This window comes from Corvus moneduloides, chromosome Z (genome assembly GCF_009650955.1).
Source record: "Corvus moneduloides isolate bCorMon1 chromosome Z, bCorMon1.pri, whole genome shotgun sequence".
NCBI classification, from domain to species: Eukaryota; Metazoa; Chordata; class Aves; order Passeriformes; family Corvidae; genus Corvus; species Corvus moneduloides.
In genome coordinates this window covers 6,746,837-6,767,985 of record NC_045511.1, presented here as the reverse complement: position 1 = coordinate 6,767,985, position 21,149 = coordinate 6,746,837, and the positions used below count along the sequence as shown (strand labels likewise).

Below are 21,149 nucleotides of genomic sequence, written 5' to 3'. Positions count from 1 at the left end.
TGATTTGCTTTGAAGGCAATTGTACAAAACCAAACTAATTTCTGAAAGAAAGTCGTAAAATATCTTATTGTCTTCCTATCTTGAGAGAAGATGAGAGATACTTTAGTATTCAGAAAAAAAATACAAATACATTTGCAAACAGACAAAAAGCTCAAGAAATAAGAACAGAGGAAGGGATATTTTATTTGTGATCCTTTGAGGTAACAACATGTAAAGCCTAAAATGGAAGGGATAAATTAAATAGGAAAACAACTTGATTTTGGTTCTGTTTACTGTAGGTGCAAGCTAAAGCCTTAACTAGATGTGAGACTAGGGGTAGTAAAAGAAGTCATGTTCCTACTTGTCTCCTCTAATCTTCCCTTCCACCTTCACTTAGTAACACAGAGGAAGCTCTGTTTCTGCATAGAGTAGGAGTATGTGGGTTACAGAATACTCTGGTGCGCTAATCTCAGCTGAGACCTATATAACAAGCAGTACAAAGAAGTGTAAGGGAGAGGAGAGGCATATATGCTTGGATATTTCCTAACACTTTAGAATGTGAGTATTTTAGATGCATGTTAGTAAACTTGGAATTGATCTTGAATTTAATTTGCAGACACCAGAAACCCTGCCTGGACATACCAAAGCAAAACACCATTACAGAGAAGATGCAGAATGGCTTAAAGGTCAGCAAATTGGTCTTGGAGCTTTCTCTTCCTGTTACCAAGCTCAAGATGTGGGAACAGGGACGTTAATGGCTGTAAAACAGGTAAATACTTCAGGAAAGTACCTCCTTTTCTTGTGTTTGCTCTCACAAACCTCTTGTGTTCCTGCTTCTTCTACTCCCTGTCATGTGTTCTGACATAATACATAATTAAAAAATCTCTATGTGCATGGTATTAACCATATACATGGAAGTTCTTTCAATTCTTAGAGTGAAAAAGCGCCCTTTTTTCTATGCCCATTTTCTCCCATAGTTCTTCAAGTGTGTTTTTGCTTCTATCAAGTTCATAAATTGGTGGCTGAGTTAGGAATGGAGTCCATATGTCTTGATTCCAAATTAATGCCCTATTTGCAAGATAGCTATTTAAAACAGTTTCCCCTCACTTGTCAAGAATATTTTTCCTAAAACTTTAAATGGAGGAAATGTAGTTTAATGTTTGTTTCCTCTGATTCAACTTTGCTGACTGACTAAAGCCAACTTGGACGCAAGTATTTCTTACTATTTAAAGTAACAGATACAGAAGTGTGGCTGAGAAGAGGCCCAATGCTTCAGTCCATGCTTCAGTCAAGATTTTTGAAAGTTTTAGGTGTGAGTAAATTGTTCACACCAGAGCTGCCCTAGGGCTGAATCAGTGGTAACAAAATAGAGGGAATTTTAGTCCAAACACTCTCTTATCAGTTCTACAATGAACTTATACCTATGGAATTGATGGAATGTTTTGAAGTTGCTCAAGGAAAGAGTGTCTGCCACCAGCTATTTCTCCTTTGAAACTCTTTTGCTTGTGCAAAAGTGGGACTGTCCATGTGGTCCTGGAGAGATGATGATGGTGATGCCTGGGGGAAATTCCCTGCAGCATACCATTATTTCATAAATAGTATGGATCAGAGCTGAGTGTCTCCAGTTCCATTACTTCTGATCTGTCATGTTCTCCCCTCAGTTGAATTTATGTAAGAGCTTTAGTTATGAAATATTTATCATTAAAGTGGTAACATTTTATAAATAACACTCAGGGTCCTATTTCAGGTCTTATCTTTCTTCCTTTTCCTCAGTATCTGGAAACCAAGGGTTTTTTCGTAGTTTAAACAGGAGAGAACAGAGATGTTTCCCCACTCTGTACTTGGAGAGGTTTTTGTTTGTTCCCTAGAAGATCACTCTTAATTTTCTGTGACTGTCTCAGATGGACATAGGTTCTCAGTTGATGGGGTTGGAGGTAAAAAAGTAGTTCCAGATGGTGAAAACTATCCATTCTTTTTGCTGTACTGAAGGGGGATTACAGGACTTGTACTTAAATTAGGTAAGTCTGAATACCGTATTTCAAAACAGGTGACATATGTCAGGAACACATCATCTGAGCAAGAAGAGGTAGTTGAAGCACTGAGAGAAGAAATAAGGATGATGAGTCATCTGAACCATCCTAACATTATTCGAATGTTGGGTGCCACATGCGAGAAGAGCAACTATAACCTCTTCATTGAATGGATGGCAGGTAAACAACTGGTGAAAATACCATTTGAGTCTTAAAATACATAGTTTCATAGTGGATTTTGCATCGTGTGAGGTTGTAAATTTATATTTTCATTGCTGTGTTGGCAATCAGTATAAATGTCTACTTACAGAACAGCTGAAGTGCTCATAGCAATATTCTTAGTGGTGCATCTTTTTGTGATTTGTAATTTTCCATGCCTAACCTGTCACACAGTTAAAGCAGCTGGAAACCCTGAGGAAAGATTCTATTACTTTTCCTTCCATTTCTGACTCCTAAGTGAGAAGTTGGAAATAAATCAAAATAAATTTTATTTCCAATGGAATGACTGTCTCTCGAACTGTTGCATTTTCAGTGTATCTGTGAAGCTTTAGGTTATTATTAAAAATGACTGTGCTAGAAAGTTTGGAATACCTGTCACTTATTTTTGTCCCAAGCTTTTTCTTAAAAATTATGTCAGGTGATATGCAGAAGCATTTAAGAACTGAAAAGTAAGTTTCAAGTAATAAGTAGTAAGTAGTGCATTTGGAAAAATTCATTCAAGTCTTAAATCTCTTAACTGGTAATTTAGTAAAAAATTTTGAAGTCTTTCTGTAATTGTATAGAGCAGGGACAAGAAAATCTGTTTTTTTTTTTGAGAAGTAGTTTTATTAATTTTATGAATGTGATTATATGTTGCTGCCATCCAGTTACCAAGACTAGATTTGGTGTTTTATACATCCTTATTTTCTGTGAAAGAAAGCATTGCACCTTAACTTATGGTCGGAGTGCTAACATGCAAAGCCCCCAAGTATGTGTCATTACATGAAGCGTGCAATAAATATTTTCTCAAAATTAAGAGTGTTAAACTTTTTAAGTGTAGTTTTTTTATGAAATATTATTATTTAGATAATGAAATCTCAGGAATTGTATTTACCTCATTTGAGCCCAGGTTATATTACAATACTTTGAGAGACAAATTGGAAATACAAAATCTTCAGAATCTGTTACCAGTTTTGGAAAATAGAAGAAGATACTGCTTTTCCTTGCTTGTGTGTGTAGTTCTATGTAATGGTTAATAACAAACATAAATGCAAATATTAAGAGAGAATTCTTGCTGGATGTTGCACTTACCTGTTGCCCCAGAGAAAGCTAGTGTTCTGCTGTTTACATGTTAATGTGAATAGATAAAGTGTTGTTTTTAAGGAAGTATAAAATTATTAGGAAGCATGAAGACTTTTGACTTTAATGTGTACAATTCCATGTAGAAAGTAATTGAGGAATGAACTATGTCACTTTCTGCCTATGAAATTATTTTAATTTTTGGGGGAGAAAATCTAGTTATAATTTAGAAATACTAATACCAAGTTCCAGTTTTAGGATGTAGTGTTGCACTCTATTAACAGAAAAGTGTAAATGTTGATAGAAGGTACTGTTTTATCTTTTAGGGGGTTCAGTTGCTCATTTGTTAAGTAAATATGGAGCCTTCAAAGAATCGGTTATTATTAATTACACAGAACAACTGTTACGTGGCCTTTCTTACCTCCATGAGAATCAGATAATCCATAGAGATGTTAAAGGTGAGAATTACTAATAATTTCTTCTAAAAAGAAGTATTCAGAAAGCAGCATTTGTTTTGGCCTGAGAGCTGTTTATTCTCTAAGGTACCATCTCAGGAGTGGTATTTCTACTGGGTTTATCTGATCATTCTTGATCATTCCTAAGAAACTCTATTGCTGAAATTAATCAAAATGCTACTGAAATTAATCAAAATGTTCATAGCAAGCTTGGGGATATTTGCTACTTATGCCAACAGTTTAGAAAAATTGTCTTTCTCAGTTGGTTAAAATAAGATATGAAATTGCCATACAGTTTTAAAACTACTGCTATTTAAATTAATGTAAATGTTTTACACTGAAATGATAGTAAAGTCTGGGAACAAGCCAAGATAAAGAGGCCAGATTTCTAATGTATGGAAATACCGTGAGGAGTTTTCTTCCTTCATCCTAATTGAACATAAATACAGTTATACTCTGAGTAAAATGTGGACTTCACTGGGAAATACCAGTCTTACTGAACTTTTCCCTTTGATGTCACTATAGCTGTCCATGAACTAGAGATATATTTATATAAGTGGCAACATATTGATGGCAAATGTTTGTCTTTACTAATTCTTTTTGAAATAGTAAAACTTTCAATTGCTCTGTAATTCTCCTTAAAGCAACTCAAGGTTGCCTGATAATGAAATAACTTAAATTTCATGAGGAGCCGCAGGCAAAGAAAGCCTTTGGGGCTTTACGTCACCATTTTCTTCCATTATACCATCTCCAGGCATTGTTCCAGAATCCCGTGTGTTTGCCCTACTTTGAAAGTTTGATTGCTTCTTGAAATCCCTCAAACAGCCTCAAGCTGTGTGCAATATCATTCAGGCATAACAGGAAAGTGAGGTTATTAGACCGTATCCTTGATTTTTAGATTTCCTTGATACTGGGGTGGGGAATGTCAACCTCTTTCATAATTTTGAAGTGAGGGAGGAAAAGTATCAAGTGTCTGTTCATCCTTTTGCTTTTAATAGAAAGCCAACTAGTAGTATTTTTATTGTGCTGTTGACAGGTGCCAATTTGCTAATTGACAGCACAGGTCATAGATTAAGAATTGCTGATTTTGGAGCTGCAGCCAGGTTGGCATCAAAAGGAACTGGTGCTGGGGAGTTTCAGGGACAGTTGTTGGGAACTATTGCATTTATGGCACCAGAGGTAAGAAACCAATTTTTAAAGTTATTTCAAAAAGTTCGTTTGAACTCTTTAAGCTAATTCATGTAGCCACATAACAGAAAAATGCTGTATATGCTTCAAATGTGTTTTAAATGCCTTTGTTCTAAAGATTAGGAGTGATTCCAGCATGGCGATCATGACATTTCTTTCTTGCTGCTAAAGTTGTTTTGAGTAGTTTGCTGCAAGATACAATTATCACAGGTATTGTTAGTAATGCCCAAATGACCATTTGCTCAAAAGCTAGCCATTGCAAGGTACTTTGCTTGGCACTTGGTCAAGTATTGTATTTACTATGACTAGATCTCTAGACCTGTATAAGTCTTGTGGCATTTACGTCACTTATCACTCTCTTAGCCTGAAATGTTAATCTGAATAAACTTGTCTGATGACATTTTGGAGTTTACTTCTAAATGACTTAAAACTAAGAGACTTTGAAGCGTATAATCTGAATTTTGGTGTCTGTCTGTTCAGGTCCTGAGAGGTCAGCAATATGGAAGGAGCTGTGATGTGTGGAGTGTTGGCTGTGTTGTCATAGAAATGGCTTGTGCTAAACCTCCCTGGAATGCAGAGAAACACTCCAATCATCTTGCTCTGATATTTAAGGTGAGGTATTTTGTTACTGCCAATATACTACAAAAGATGCCAAGTAATCTTGTATACAGCAGTGTGAATTTTAGAAAAGTGTGCATGTAGCAGGGGTTGTTGCAATAGCTTTTTTTTTATGTTGGAGGTGTTAGTACAGAAGCAATATTGGTACCAATATAACCGTACTTGCTTCTTTAAAAAAACCAAATAAACTGATACCAAAAAAACCATAGTAATACAAAAATATTCAAAATCATAGAATCATGGAATGGTCTGTGTTGGAAGGGACCTTAAAGATCATGTAGTTCTACCTTCCCCTCTGTGTGCTGGGGAACCTTCCACTAGACCAGATTGCTCAGAAGGGTCTATCTTAAGTCATAAAAATACAGTGTAACAGGCCAAAAAAAAAAAAAAAAATAGGAATAGAGTTGATCTTTACATTTGGCAGAAGATTGGGATTTGAACTTTTTCTTACAATCCTGTAAAATACAGAAGCTTTATTTACCGTAAACTATTTCTGTGTGTATTCATATTTCACAGTGGGGAATGTCCTCTTGTAAAAGCCTAATGTTCCATGAACTGTAGGCATGAATGAAGAAAATACTGCTGCAAGTGAAGAAAGTGTTTGCAGAAAACAGACACTGCACAGCAGTACTCAGATATGTTCTAAGTAAAATCAGTTGTGATACGAGATGTCTTGGTTGTCCTGGTTCTCTGTCTCTGTGAAACTGGTGGTGCCACTCTAGTGTTCCCAGTCATCCTGCTTTAATCTGATCTAGATAAATTAAAATTAATTTGGTTGGGAGAGATCTGTGTCTTTCTGAGACATACTGGCCTTTGGGGTGGTAGCATAAATACAGCAAAGGCAGTGCAAGAAAGCACACCGAGTTTTAACATGTTGTAGTGTAACATCACTCAGTTTTAGCTCTCTCCATGGTGACTTATGCCAGTTAACAGTGAGGGCAGCTAGTAGACTAAAGAATGCCCATATGTGTGCTGTAAGAGCTTCTCCTGTGGCCTGCTCGGAGATGATCACTGCAGGATCTTGCTGTAAGAAGAAAATTTAGAGAAAAGTATAAGGAGAAAGTCAAACAGAAAAGCAGTAAAATAAAACTGAAAAGCAATAGGACAACAAACTGAAAGAAGTAGCGTAATCTTCAATTGCAGTAGGAAACATGCTGAACAGAGAAAAGTTCATAAATCTAACTCATCAGCTGAAATTAATCAGCTCATGGAATGTTTTTGGGGTAGAAGAGGGGGCTTAATCACTGACTTCTAAAAAGTTATTTCCCCTTGTTCAGATTGCTAGTGCAACTACTGCTCCATCAATCCCTACACATCTGTCTCCAGGCTTGAAAGATGTGACTCTTCGGTGTTTAGAACTTCAACCTCAGGACAGACCCCCTTCCAGGGAGCTGCTGAAACACCCAGTCTTCCGTACTACATGGTAGCTACTTACGTGTAAGGCTGAAATACTGAAGAAAATGCTACTGAATATACAATAACTGTCTTGCAGTGCAGTTAAGCGCAGCAAATTATATTATTCTGCTGGCCTTAATGATAGATACATCAAGAGCATAAGGCCAGTGGAGGACCCTACCTAAGTATGTGATTGACAAATCAAGATCTTTACTTAAGCTCAGTATGCAACATTTGACAATTCATGCAGAGATTTGTAAACTGTGCCTTTTCAAACATCTGGCTCTATGTTAACACAAAAACATTTTCCTTAAATCTGCATGATTATTTAGCAGGTAAGTGATTTTTATTTTATTTAGAGCACTTTTTCAGCAATATTAGAAGCTGAGAGGCTCAAGATCTATTTTAATATAGCAATCACTGTTCAATTTCACATGTAGATGCTCTGCAATTAGTAAGTTTTCAGCACTGGTTAAAAGGACATTCTGTATCTGTCCCTTTTAATTACGTGATGTTCTCTGAGTAACAAATCCAAATATTGATGGAAACTTTAAAAAAAGCATTTTGCCTTCCTATGAAGTAAGAGCAGGCACTCATGGTTCACTGTGCATTTACTGCTGGCCATGTAATTTCTTTTGAAATCAAAGTTTGTTTTCTTTGTGTTTTTAACTTTCATGAAAAGGGGATATTTTAAAATAGTCTTTAGAAAAAAAGATGCAAGCTGTGTCATGGAATATTTTCCTGACACAAGAGTTTTAAAACCAGATTTTCTGGAAATCTGGGATAAAATGCCACCTTCAACAAGGATATGTTGAAGGCTCTGATAGTATAGGTTATTTAATAAACAAGATTGTTCTGTATAAAGCAACTTAGTCTGAATCATGCTAGAAGTTGTTGAGCCTTTTTTTTTCATATAGCAGTTTCTTCTGGCAAATCGTGTAGAGAAGTTTCATGTCAAAGGCCCCACAAACAAAGCTCCCATTAAAGTTTTTATGGGAGACTTTGGCATGTACTTCAGTGTGAGCAGGTGCCAAATGAGCAAATCTCATTCTTTGTGTAAAGAAACTGAGGTTACATTCTCTACGGATAACAAAGTTTTACCTGCTGTTTTCCTTCTGCCATACATCATCTATTTACTGTAGCCATTAGTGATAATTTAATTTGAAAATGTTAAAAATATTACCGTAAGAAAGGTATTTATTTTAACAAGAAACAAACTTGGACTTGAAGATCAAGATAAAGTAAAATGTGAAGTAAAGCTTCACCTGTAGTGCAAAACTTGTCGGTTTTTAGGAGTTGTGGGGGTTTTTTTAAACAAGTTTTTAGAATTATTTTAAAGGCAGGTTTTTAGATTCTGATGCATGTAATTCTGAAGGAAAATGGCAGCTTTTTCTTTTGCTTTTTTAAAAATGGGGATCTTTTTTAATCTAATACTGATTGTGTTTAATCCATTTTGAAAAAAAATACTGTTCATGTTATAACTCTTCAGAAGCCAGTTGGATTGTTGGACTCAGACAGAATTGGTTATTTTCAAAGACTCAGGACAAACTAAATAAGCTATAGTACCTTAAAAGTGTATAATACAAATTGGAAGTTAAGACATCTTAAAGATAAGTTTACATGAATGATAGTGCTCATACTAATAAAAAAAAAACAACAAACAAACCCGTGTCATTAGTTGTGAATGTGTTTCTTTTGGAAATATTACATTCCTTTGTTTTTGAAGATTGGCAGACTTTGAAGAGTTAAAAAGATAATACCGAAATGTGAAGTTTGGTAGCTCTGTTTTGTACTTGACTTTTTTTTGACCACTTTAGGATTTCTCATTCTAATAAGATTGTTTCCAAGTCTTTCTTACGTGCAAGCTTTAAAGGATGCACTCTTGCCAATTCATGTACTGGAAGATCAGTTGTCAGATTAATACTGTTTCTGGCAGAAATGTAAACTGTATAAACTGATGAACCTCAGCTAATCAGTATTACTATGTAGATCACCATGCCTACCACATTTCAAACTCAAACTGCCTCTTAGGTGTCCAAATGCATTTGTTTGAGTTTGCATTTCCCTCGGCTTGCTGGTAATTGTGGTGTTTTTAAAATGGAGATGTGATGTAATATTCTTATTTTCTTTGGATCAAAGCTGGACTGAAAATTGTATTGTGTAATTATTTTTTGTGTTCTTAATGTTATTTGGTACTTAAGTTGTAAATAACGTCTACTGCTGTTTATTCCAGTTTCTACTACCTCAGGTGTCCTATAGAGTTTCTTCTACCAAAGTTCACTTTCACAATGAAATTATATTTGCTATGTGACTGATTCCTAAGACTTCCAGGGCTTAAGGGCTAACTTCTATTAGCACCTTACTGTGCAAGCAAATTTTACAGAAATCTCTGGGTTAAGAAATTTGGCTTCATTGTATCCTTTGTTATTTTAAATATATCAAGATATTTTAATTAAAAGTTTTTACCCCATTGAACCAATTTTATATAGTATAATTTGTATGTATTTTGATGTTTTTTGTCTTTATAGTAAATAAAAGTTTTTGAACAAACTTTGTCCTTTGCTTACTGTGAGATAAACACATTCGTTTTACTGATGGGAATAAAACATTTCTGCTACACTTCACTGTTTATACACAATTTCGTACATCACACTTGATATATCAAGACTTAGTTTCTAATATTAAATGACACAAGTGTCTGAGTACTGGCCTACATATATATACGTGTATATGGTGTATATGTGTGTGTGTATATATATATATATATAGGGCGAATTAATAAAGAATGCTTAGATAAAGGGCAGCAACAAAGACTGATTTTTTTTTTTTTTTTTTTTTAATTAATGATAAAGATAGGAACTTCTGTTATGACAGCAGTGTTTTCTATGAACGTCACTTGATTGTGCCTTTAGGACAAGAATTAAATGCCAGAATTTTGCATTACTGCAAATGTAACAATTACCTGTTGAGGTGAGCTGATTTGGTTAGGTCAGTTCTGAAGCAATTGAAGTGTATGTGGGAAGTTAATCTGCTGTTTTATGTTTTTGGTGAAATGATTCTGTTGCTTGAGATTTTAATAGCAAACATAAGCCTTTCCTTATTCAGGCAATCCATGTATTGCAAAGCTTGGGCTTGTCTTTCTCCAGATATTTTTGAAATTTAAAAAATTAATCTATTTTTTTTATAGAAACAGATTTCAACCATAGATTTTTTTGTGACTAGAGATTCTGTATTTTGAAGGATTGCACTTTTTTATTATTTCCATTAGTTATGTGACTTTCTGCAGATAGATACAAGTATATCAATTCACCAGAAGAAAACTGACAGCAGAAATCTTCAGATAAACTCTATTATCTGATTTCTAAAATCAGGCAAATATACTACCTGAAATGTCAGGAAGGAAAACACATGGCAAGGATTAAACAGGAGATAAACTGATTATAATGTATCTTCCTTTATCTGATTTACTATAGAAGTTCTGAATCCTGCCGTAGTATGTTGTAAGGTTGCAGCCCCCTTTTTAGGAGCAAGGGATGACAGAGATCACGGGTGCCCGGGAGATGGCAGTGAATTTCAAAGACACCTACTCAGGGAACCAAGTGTCATCACGTACACAGGGCATGTTCTGTTCTTCCACAGGCAAATGGTAAGTTCTATGCCTGTTGTGACTTCTCCAGTGGGAGTAACATCTCATTCCTGCCTGAGGGTCATAGGTTGAAGTCTGGTGGTGGTTCATCTTCGCAAGTTCTCACTCAAGGGTACGGACTGGCTCCAGAACATGTTGGAGTGTCACAAGGGTCACGTATGTCCTTTCATCATACGAAAGCGGGCAACTTGTGTGCGTGGCTGTTGTGACCTGACAGCCCACCTCCCAAAGCACTCTATTTCCCTTACTAACTTTCCATTCATTGCTTAGTCTTCCTTAATGACTTGAGTCACGCTGTGACTGTCTTGCTTTCAAGAGCCACAATATGCATGTGTTGTGGTGAACATGTGTGTTGTTTCCTGGTTACGGCACACAGCTGCTGAAACCCAGAGTTTCAAGTATTGGTGAGACCTTTCTTCCGTGTAATTACCGAGGAAGGCCGCGAGATGGCAGGGAAGCACTTCGCGCCAGCCACTGTGCCTTTTCCTGCATTTTCCCTCAATTACTTCAGTTTGCAATAGCCCATTGCTCAGCTCCTCTTCTTGGAAAAGATTGATTTCTCTGTTTACCCCAAAAGCAATTCTGAAACACTTGCTTAATATTTTTTAAACTGCTTTCTGAATAATGTAAAATACATGCATACATGTTTTTATTTTTCCAATTTATTGGCGGACTTAAACTGCAGCTAAGGAGCAGAATCCAAAGATAAAAGTTTTATGAAACTAGGTACCCAAGCAGCCAACAGTGGCCAAAGATGATAACAGTACCCTTATCTTAACACGTCAAGTGGTTTGTACAGAATGATTTGGGGGCCCCTGCTAGTTTTTGAACATCAATTGCTGAATGGTTGTTTTTCTTACTAGATTTCTTTTTTAATTACATTAGAGGTAAGTGTTGGTAGAATGTAGCACCGAAAGGGCTCGTGTTTGTAAATGCTCATGGTTTGTAGTATATTCCTTCACTCTGTCTACTTCTGTGCTGCTGCTTGCTGTGCATCAGTCAGCAGGATGCACCTTCCAATCTACAGTATCTTATGATGCTACAAATTATGATTCATGTCTCCTTGTTGTCACAGTCACAAGGCTAAAGTGTGGACAGAAGTGTAACAGGTCTCAGGTCTGAAACTGAGCCACTCTTTTTATGACATGGATCACAAATGTTAACGAGGAGCAGCTGAGGGAGCTGGGCGGGGGGGAGGCTCAGTCTGGAGAAACCCAAGTTCGGATGTGACCTGCCTGAAAGGAGGCTGCAGCCAGGTGGGGATCAGCCTCTTCTCCCATGCAGCAGGACGCGAGGACATGGCCTGAAGCTGCTGCACAGGAGGTTCAGGTTGGACTTTAGGAGGAATTTCTTCACGGGAAGGGTGATTAAACAGTGGAATGGGCTGCCCAGGGAGGTGGTGGGATCTGGTGCCTGAGGTGTTTAAAGGGAAGATTGGACGTGGCACGGTGCCACGGTGGTGTTTGGTCTGATAATCTTTTCCAACCTAATTGATCCTGTGACCATCTGAGGCACTAACAGCCCTTAGCATAGCTAGAAGCAGTCACTGGATTTTGGAGAGGTGATCTGACAGTGCCAGGAGTGATCTTTAATGGCTGCTTCTAGATAATTTTTTAACCACCTTTTAATCGGATCTTGTCGTTTTGGATCGTTCACAGAAGATGCAATAAACATTGTTCGGAGAGAGGTGTGCGTATTTACGTCTGTAAATGTGGGCCCAGGAGCCATGCGTCTCCACTCCCAAAGCCGGCAGCTCTGCCCGGTCCGGGTGCTGCGCGCCATTACCCGCAGGCCGAGCGCGAACCACGCCCTCACCGTCCGCCCTCGGGGGCTCCCCGCTCCCGGCCCGGCCGCAGCTCGGCGCCGCCCCGGCTGCTCGCAGCCAATGGCAGCTCAGGACACAAACGCGCCGGCGTGTGTCCGGAGCTCGGATTGGTTGGCCAGTTTGCGCGGGCGCGGCGGCGCAGGGGGGCGGTGCGCGGGGCCGTGTGGAAGCGGCTGCCATGCTGCGGGAGCTGCGGCGGCGCTGGGGCTCCTACAAGTATCGATTCGTGCCCTGGCTCGCCCTCAACCTCCGCCGCCAGCGCAGGTGAGGCGCGGGAGATGGCCCCGGGCGCCAGCCCAGACCCCGCTGCCTCGGGAGGGTCTGGGGCGCCGCAGGAGCTCACTCGGGTTTGTCATTCAGAAGTGCTTCAGCATTGGTTGCCTCTTGGCTGGCATGAAATTCGTAGTCAGATACTTTAAAATGGTGTTTAACGTTGAAGATGGATAGATAGGTACTTCTTGTCGGTAGGATGTGTATGCCCTATTTTAATCATAGAAGTAGTGTTTGAATTTAAATTATTGCGACGTGGTTATAAGGAACAAAATTAACTAACTATATTAAAACTTTCCTCGCCCACATAATATTTGTCTCACCTCATTTAAAGTGCAATGAACTATTTTTTAAAATAAACATTATGATAATTATGTTTCATTTTTGGTGCGTTTTTCACTGAGAGCTCAGTAGGGTTTAACCTACTTGTGGTAAATGCTCAGAGACGATGGTTTTAGAGCAGAACAGGTACTGGTTTAAACAGTCTTTTTTAGTGTTTTTTGTGTTAAAAACCGTGGTTGGAGCTAGAAAAAAGTGGAAAAAGTGTGAAAAAAGTTTGGGGGTTTCTGAAAGAACAGTGCATCTAAGTTACTGGTGCTGCAAAATGGCTCTTCTCTATTTAGGAAAAAAGTAATACTAATACATGTTTTTAATTTTAAAGTATTTTATTTTCTTTACAGGACCCTTCGATATGTTCCTGAAAGCTCTCAAGACAAAATTATTGCTGATGAAGATGTCTTTGAAACACTACTGAAAACATTTAAAGCTTTATTTATAAATGATTTCAGTAGACAAGCAGATATTCTGACCTTACTTCCAGAAGTCAAGTGTCAATATCAGGAGTTACTGACTGTGGAGCAGAAGCAGTCAAAAGTAGATTCTTGTACTCATCCGGGTCAGCACGTGTTTAGTCCTGAGGAAGTTTTGTTTAACACACTTGGGTTCACTGTTGGCAGGGACCAGAGTTCCCTGGTGTCTGCTGGAACTGGAGTCTTTGTTACCAAAGGCTTTGTACCGAAAGGGACGGTTGTGTCTATGTATCCTGGTAATGGAATGTTTTTGTTTTTATTATGTTAGATGGAACTTCTAAGCATCTGATCATGGAATGCCAAAGATGAACACTAATTTTTATTTTATGGGTTTTATTTCTGTCACTCCATAACGAAATCACCAGTTAAGCTGCATGAGAATATTTATAAACTATTTAGAATTATTTTGGAAATAAGAAAAGCAATATTGGGAAGAATAATTTTGTTTATCAAAAAAAATTCAGTACTGAGAGTCTGATTTTCCAGCAGCTACAAAAGTTGTTCCAGATTCTTTAAACGCAAATGTATGGGAGAAGTTTCAAGTAGATGAAGAGGACAGTGGGGTTTATGTTTTGGTTCAGGATCTGAAAAATGAGGTTTTGAGATCTCCACACAGGTCAATAGACAATTGCATGAACTTCAAAGTATGGAAGTACAAATTGGAGAATGAATGAAAATAAAACCTTCATTTAGCATAACTTTATTCCATAAAGCATGTTTGGAAAAATCAGTACTTCTGTCTTCCTCATTTCTTGGAACTGTGTTTGCATACATTTCTCAAAAAGGTTTGTAATTCTGTCAGTATGGCTAAGCTAGCAACTCTGTTGAGTTGCTTTGGGTTTGTTTCTGTTCCATCTGTCAACAAAATCATTCCCTGTGGTCTGTGGCTTGTGCCAGTAGTGCAGGATCGGGAGCAGCCCAGGCATTCACTGGTTTTTCTGAGTGCTTGGCCATTACCATTGATTACTTGTGAACTGACTAATTTTCAAGTGACATTGAGTGAGCCTGCCACTTTCGCATCTTGCTTCAAATTTCAGGCACATATGAAGTGTGTGCATAGGCTCATTCAGAGTCTGCTTGAACTGCTCTTCTGGCAAAACAAGAGGATGGGCTGTTGAAATGCCTTTTCAGATTAGTGAAGGCTGGGGATGGGACCTTGTGGACAGGGACTGCAGCCTGCCTGTGCTTGGCTCCTTGTGAGAGCGCAGTACAGGATTTCTTCAGGGGTGCTGAAGACATAGTGGGTGTGAGGGATGCAGGACAATGATTTCGTGAAAAATGACAAGCCAGTCAAGTTGTTTTTCTGTGCTTGGAAGTCATGGCAGATTAAATCCTCTCCTCAGATTTGGGAAACAGTCTGCTGAAATAATTTTTTCTTGGTTTGTCATTTTCCAGCTCCTGGACCAAACAAAATCCCTGGGGTAGTGGATGGAGGTGTTTCAGATTATTTGCTGAATCCCTGTGTGCTTTTCAGAGTCCTGACACAGTAGGATCAAAATGGCTTAGTATCTTCAGCTGTGTTTTCCTGAACAAGTATCCCCTGATGTTTTTGTCTCTGAAGCACACCAGTTGGCTGTGAGGCTTTATCTTCCTCTCCCAAAGATACTCAGTTCAAGCCTTCTATGATTTCCTTGGAGGCTTCTTTTTTTGGAATATATCAGCTCATTTAGTTGAGAGGGGATTTTTTTTACATCCCAAAAAATTGTGTCTGAGAGCTTGTTGGTTTACAAATATCAGTGTCACTAAGTGAGAGGGAACTTCTCTCCCACCCACTCTCTCTCTCCTTTGAGTTTCTGTGTGGAGGGGACTGAAAGCCCACTCTTAACAGTTAACTTATTTTCTTCTGAAATAATATCTGTCTTGTAACAGGTACAGTATACAGAAAACATGAGCCCATCTTTTTCCAGTCCCTTGGCAATCCCTTTATTTTTAGGTGCATTGATGGTGTCCTTATTGATGGGAACGATAAAGGACTGTCCAGATCAGTGTACAGGTAAGCAAAAGAAATAGAGGATTGTTGTTCATCTGATTAAAACAGGGGTACTTCTTGTCTCAGTTCCGTGTTCCTTACCCTGAGTTACATGTGATTGTCATCCACCTGTGCATATCTCATAATGCAAACACCACAAGGGTGGGAGATGATGGATGCGACCCATTATGTACTTGTGTCTTCATCTATAACACCAGTGAGATGCATTTTGAGGTACAGAGACTTTCCTGTGCAGAAAATAGCTTTAATAAAGCAGGAAGTAGCATAAAAGTACTGAAATGTTTCTGAACTGTTAATCAAACCTGCCCAGCTTGGTTCATCAAGTCTGACTCCCTGCTCCTTGCAGAGCTAGCTAAAACCATATGATTAAGAGCATGGTGTACACAGCCTTGAACTGTGACAGACTTGGTGCTGTGACTACTCTCCAGAGGAGTCCAGTGACCAGCCACCCTCTCAGTGAAGAATCTTTTCATAATGCCCAGTCTGAATTTCCCCTGACACAGCTAACCTGGACTGGTTTGGCTTGCCTTAAAATACAATTTGTTGCAATTTATGTTTAAATATGAAATGGAAAGAACTAGTAAAATGATATAATACCAGTTTGAATATTAATACCTACCAGATTTTAATTTCTGGAATGAGTTTGAAGCTAATATTGTAATGAATCTTTGTATTTTTAGAAGTGAATGAAAGGTATTGACACTTCTCTAATGGTAATGTTTGATGTTGATTTTGGGAAGAGTGTGTGGTAGTTTTGTTCAGGCTCTTCCACCAGTCTGAAGGACCCCATAGAGTAGTGGGAGCTGTTGGTCTATGCATATGCCCCCCACCTCAGGTGGGTTAGGCAGCTGTAATGTTATGCAGTGACTGTGGCCATTCCTGCAGAGGAAGTAAGATAACCTGTTAGCCAAAGGAACCACAACCCATGCTAATGCTGTCAGGCATTTCAGGTCTTGCAGCAGGAGAGATCAACTTGGCCCTTTTCAAATGAGTGATGAGAGCTGGCTCACAGCCACCCTGCAGAACCCGCTGGCAGTGGGACAGTATGTCAACAACTGCTCACATGGTAAGTTGCCAGGTAAATTTTCCACGTATGAGTTTGGCTTTATATATATATATATATTATTTTGAAGGTGACACAGAGAATAGGATATTTATCTTGGGGGACAGTAGTCCTATTTAAAACAAGCACTTAGGAGGTAAAAAGTTTTGGAGGCTTTTTGTCACAGCTGAGTGTTGGAATCATTCATTGCAGCAGCTCTTCAAATATGCTCGTTCTTTTCTCATTGACCCCCCAGTTTCCCTCCTGGTATGTAGAATGAAAAGTACACACCCCAAAGTGTGAGATAGTGGGAAAGGATATCTGGCAAAGTACCACTGGACTGAAACAGTAGAGAGTTGCAGATCAAGTTCCCCAGTACGGTTCCAGGAGGTTTCATGAGAAAGCTACACACAGTGACATGTACAGTAGGATTCTATCACTGCTCAGTTTGAACTGTAAGATTTTTTTTAGACTTCCTTACGTTTGTGCACAAAATCTAGGAAACTGTTGGTGTAATCTCACTTGTTGGACCTGAAGGGAACTATTTATTCTGTCTCAGTGTTGATCTTAAGTAACTCATGGGAATGTTTGTACTGTGCAGAAAATGTAATTGATACCATACTCGGGTTCTAAGTGGCTTTCATAGCCTGCATTACACTAAAGTTGCCTTGCCTCCAGGTAGCATTCAGAAAGGTGGCTGGAGGAGTAAACCGAGGATTCACTGGCACAGAGATACAGGGCTGTCCCATGAAACTGCTTTTTTGGAGTCCTGTGTCTTATGTAAATGGTGATTTTCTCCTTGCCTGTATTTCTGACATGTTTTGCCACCAGGAAAATTTGCTTCAATAATTTTTTAATTGTAAAAGCAAACATTGTGGTTTTGGAACATTTGGCAGTGCTGTAAGCTACCCCTGGCTCTTGAGCAAGTTGTGCCTCTTCATAGACATGTTGATAATTGGGCAAAGCTCCTATAGTTGATTGTGTACCTCTTGTTTAATTCAAAATAGGACTTCAGAGGAGTGCAGTACTTCCCAACAGAAGAATGGTTTTCAGGCTTGATGAAGCATCTGGTACTCCTGTAGCAGTACATTTGATGGTTTTACACATCTTTAAGCCCTATCTAATAACTTTTTTTTTTATTCCTAGAAAAAGCAGCAAACGTGTGTTATCAAGAATTTGATGTGCCAGGACATTTTCCAGTAGAACTGAAACAGTATCTTCCAAACATTGTCTACAGCCATGACGTAGAGAGGTTGGCAGCAAATGAAAAAGCTTGTAGATTTGTATGATGCATATTGCATGTGTAAAGAAAAGACAGACATGATTAAAAAATAACAAACCATATGAGGATGAGTTACACAAGTGTGCAACTGTATGGGAGAGTTACCTCTCTGAGCAGACTAATTTTAATTACAAGACTCTTCATTTATTATTCCACGTAATCACAAATGAAATCAGCATAGCTCTGAAGACAGTTTTACAAGCAGTTGTTGCACTATAGTGCAATTCTTCTGAATTCCATAAAGCTTGTATTACAGTACTGAGGTTTTTCAGTACATATTTCAAATCTGTTTCAGCCTTGTCCAATCAAACTTATTCACCTGAGGTAATTCGGATTTAGGCTTCTTCCTCTCTGTTCTCCATGTCTGCTGCTTATGTGACAAATAAGCAGATGAGTTTGCAAGAAGAAACCTAAAATTGTATTGATACAAGTGAAGTACTATGCAATATAAAGGCACAGACTTACAGTACAGTTAGTAAAATTACAACATCCTGGTTATGACCTGAAAGTCCACCTTTTTTAAGAGATTAAAACACTTGGGAATCTTTCTCAGATTATCCTCTTCATTTCAAGAATATGTAAGAATTGTAGAGCAGAGCATCTGAACTTTTAATGTAATTCTGGAGTTATTTAAATACTCTGAAATTTCATTGGGAGAAAGTTATAGTGCATATTGGAAAAATTACTTTTCTGATTAAACTTAAGAGTTTGTTGAGTCAAGGTTAGAGATGCATTTGGAATATGCAGATGATTAAATGAATGCTAATAAAATAAGCAGTAGGACTAAATTCTCAGGAAGCCTGGATGCTGTACTTGAAGTGTGAAAGCACATAAGCTGTGGGACTGCTTCAGGAAAGGGGAATTTTGCTCTTGCTTGGAATCTGTCCAAGAAAATACAGTCTTCCAGTCATCATTTCTCCCAGTTTACAGCCACCAGACAAAAGATCCCATTTACTTCTAGGTGCTTATTTTGATGCTGATGAATACAATGCTGACAACATAGATAATCTGGTTTCTAGATCTTGCTGTGTTTTATGAAAGAGTTCTCAGTACTTACCTACCTTGTTTTGTGTATTTCAAAATGGCCTCACACTAAATTTGTAGAGACTTGGGTTGATGCTGTTTTCCACTTCCTGGTTCGTCAGTATCAGAAGCATGTGCTCTCCTTCCTAGAACAGACACTTCAGCTTTAGGGCATGGCCATTTACGAAAAGGAAATTTAGAGGGGTGGGTTTCTACATACCTCTGTGAGAAACTGCCTGCCAGCACCTGATTTCAGCCTGGAGTTCATGGATAATTTGACACATCACTGCAGATGGCAGCAGGTTTCTGGTGCAGTCGGGAGCTGTCTTCCTGGGTGGTGCTGGGCCTTAGGAGAGACACTTTAGCCAGCCAGCGCCTGCAACAGGCGTGTCCTCAGGAGTGGCTTCTGCCGCATCAACTTTGCTGTAGCTTTTCCTCCTGTCTGAGTGAGGGTGTCTCTTGAAGTCTTGACTAATTCTTTTAATCTCTGAATGATTGTGTGGAACAATTAAGTGGAAACATGTTTTGCATACCCACATAGGCTGTGGGTTTTGGTAATACTGCTTTTGCTTGTATTTGCTGTCTGTATTCCAGTGTTGTTTTTCCATGTTTCTTGCCCTGTGTTATGCGTATTACTCACTAAACTAATCTAGACACTGGTTCAGCTTCTTGAAATGAAGAATTAAAAACAATTCAAAGCAAAATATAACTGTTCACTTTTACATGTTTTCCTTCTTTTACAGCCACCTGAGGTGTGTAGTTCTTGTCTCTCTCAGAGACATCAAGCAAGGAGAAGAACTTTTTTCAAATTACTACACTGTTGTCAGATGAATTGGTAGATTCAAGACAGAAGAAATATGTGTCAATAAAATATGTATGGTGCCTGTACTTCAAGCTTCATCATTTTTGTGTAAGGGAGAACTGTAGTTTTGCCATCTAGAGAGCAAGCTGTAGGCTTGAATTTCTCTGAAAAAAGTCCGCATTTGATGCACAGGTGAAGGTTTAACCATTGACATCATAAGGTACTCAGCTGTCTGCTGTTGTTGATAGTTTTGCATATTGGTGTTCAGCTGTTCATAAGGTGGTTCATAAAATTAAAACCTAAGTTTCAGACGTGTCATTTAATCTACTAGATTGCACAGTTCTCTGTAACTGGGACTGTTACAGTATTTTTCCATTTAATTTCCTGTGCTTAGAATGGACGCAGCTTGTAAAAATTACTTTTCTCTTGAATTGTATAATAATGTATTATGCTAATCCTCATAGCTCCCAGTAGTTACTACATCTTGTTCTGGTATCCTTGAAGTTGACCCCTTTGGTGTCAGCTTGCTTTTAAAACACACAACAGTGCCAGCAGTTGTCCTTCTCTTGTATGAAGGCCATTTTGGACCCATGCTGATGGGCCCCTCAGCTGTGCCTGCATGGTGCACTGTCATCCTGAGGCCATCTTGAGCCGCTGGTTTAGCTGTGCCTGCCTGGATTAGGAGGAAACACGTGCCCAAGTCCTATTTCAGTGATTCACTGAAAGTTTCCTGGCATGTGGCAACTTTCATTGCTTTGTTCTGCAAGAGGACTTCATGTTGCAGTGTAGCTGGAGGAAACAATGCCAACCAAGGCTGCAGCATATTTTTTAATGAGTTTCTGGTATAGACAGGGCCAACTATTCTCACATTAATTTTTGCTGCTGTCTGCAAACTGCCTTCAGAAAGATGAAACCAGTATTTAATGCAAAAGTCCAAGCAAGCCTCCCAATGAATTTGAGGTTGGCATAAGCTCATGGGAGAGGAGGAGCTGGGAAACGATATGCTCTTGGTGAACTGGGTGGTGGTTGGGGCAGCCAGGGTGCCCTGCTTAGCTGCTGAGACATCGTCTCCTTTTCAGAATGCAAAGCTTTGTGGTGTCGGCATTACTTGGTCTGCTTCCGAACCTGAACCTTGACTGTCACGTTCATCTGGAAGTCCTTCACTGCCATAGGACCCAGGCTATTTCAGCAGGAGTTAACTAGCAGAGCTCTGAGATAGTGGCATCTGGCTCAGCATGGGTTGTGCGAGTTTTATGGTGATGCTCAGGGTGTGGAGTGAGTTCTAGTGACATTCCTCGTGGATTAGTAAGGGATCAGAGGAGTGATCACCAGTCTACTGAAGAAGGTCACCCACTATGACTCCGAGGATCCCTTCTCTCCTGAGCTGACGCTTCTCCCCAGCTCTCTGGGAGGTTATTGGGACCTCTTGGTCTGTGGAAGAAGCTGGACGTCAAGGGCACATACAGTATTCCTAGTGTATGGGCTGTAGTTCCCCAGGCAGCTCCCATGGCACTCTG

The 21,149-nt window shown here is 39.0% G+C and overlaps 2 protein-coding genes across 4 annotated transcripts in view; both read left to right on the top strand.

Annotated features, from left to right (window-relative positions):
• The window catches only part of MAP3K1 (mitogen-activated protein kinase kinase kinase 1), a 58,721-nt gene extending 49,042 nt beyond the window's left edge, over positions 1-9,679 (top strand). For 2 of the 3 annotated variants that reach the window (XM_032095464.1, XM_032095462.1), the window contains exons 15-20: positions 596-748; positions 2,027-2,189; positions 3,614-3,745; positions 4,779-4,921; positions 5,411-5,542; positions 6,826-9,679. In XM_032095464.1, the coding sequence (XP_031951355.1) occupies positions 596-748; positions 2,027-2,189; positions 3,614-3,745; positions 4,779-4,921; positions 5,411-5,542; positions 6,826-6,975 (873 nt within the window). In that variant the 3' untranslated portion in view covers positions 6,976-9,679. The remainder of the gene's footprint in view (positions 1-595; positions 749-2,026; positions 2,190-3,613; positions 3,746-4,778; positions 4,922-5,410; positions 5,543-6,825) is intronic. The other variant, XM_032095463.1, reaches the window with a different exon arrangement.
• Positions 9,680-12,283: 2,604 nt separating this feature from the next.
• Positions 12,284-19,718, top strand: SETD9 (SET domain containing 9). The gene is made up of 6 exons (XM_032096142.1): positions 12,284-12,678; positions 13,365-13,729; positions 15,363-15,486; positions 16,434-16,549; positions 17,672-17,777; positions 19,574-19,718. The coding sequence occupies exons 1-6, from the start codon at positions 12,299-12,301 to the stop codon at positions 19,659-19,661; spliced, it is 1,179 nt and encodes a 392-aa protein (XP_031952033.1). The 5' UTR covers positions 12,284-12,298; the 3' UTR covers positions 19,662-19,718.
• Positions 19,719-21,149: the final 1,431 nt, after the last annotated feature.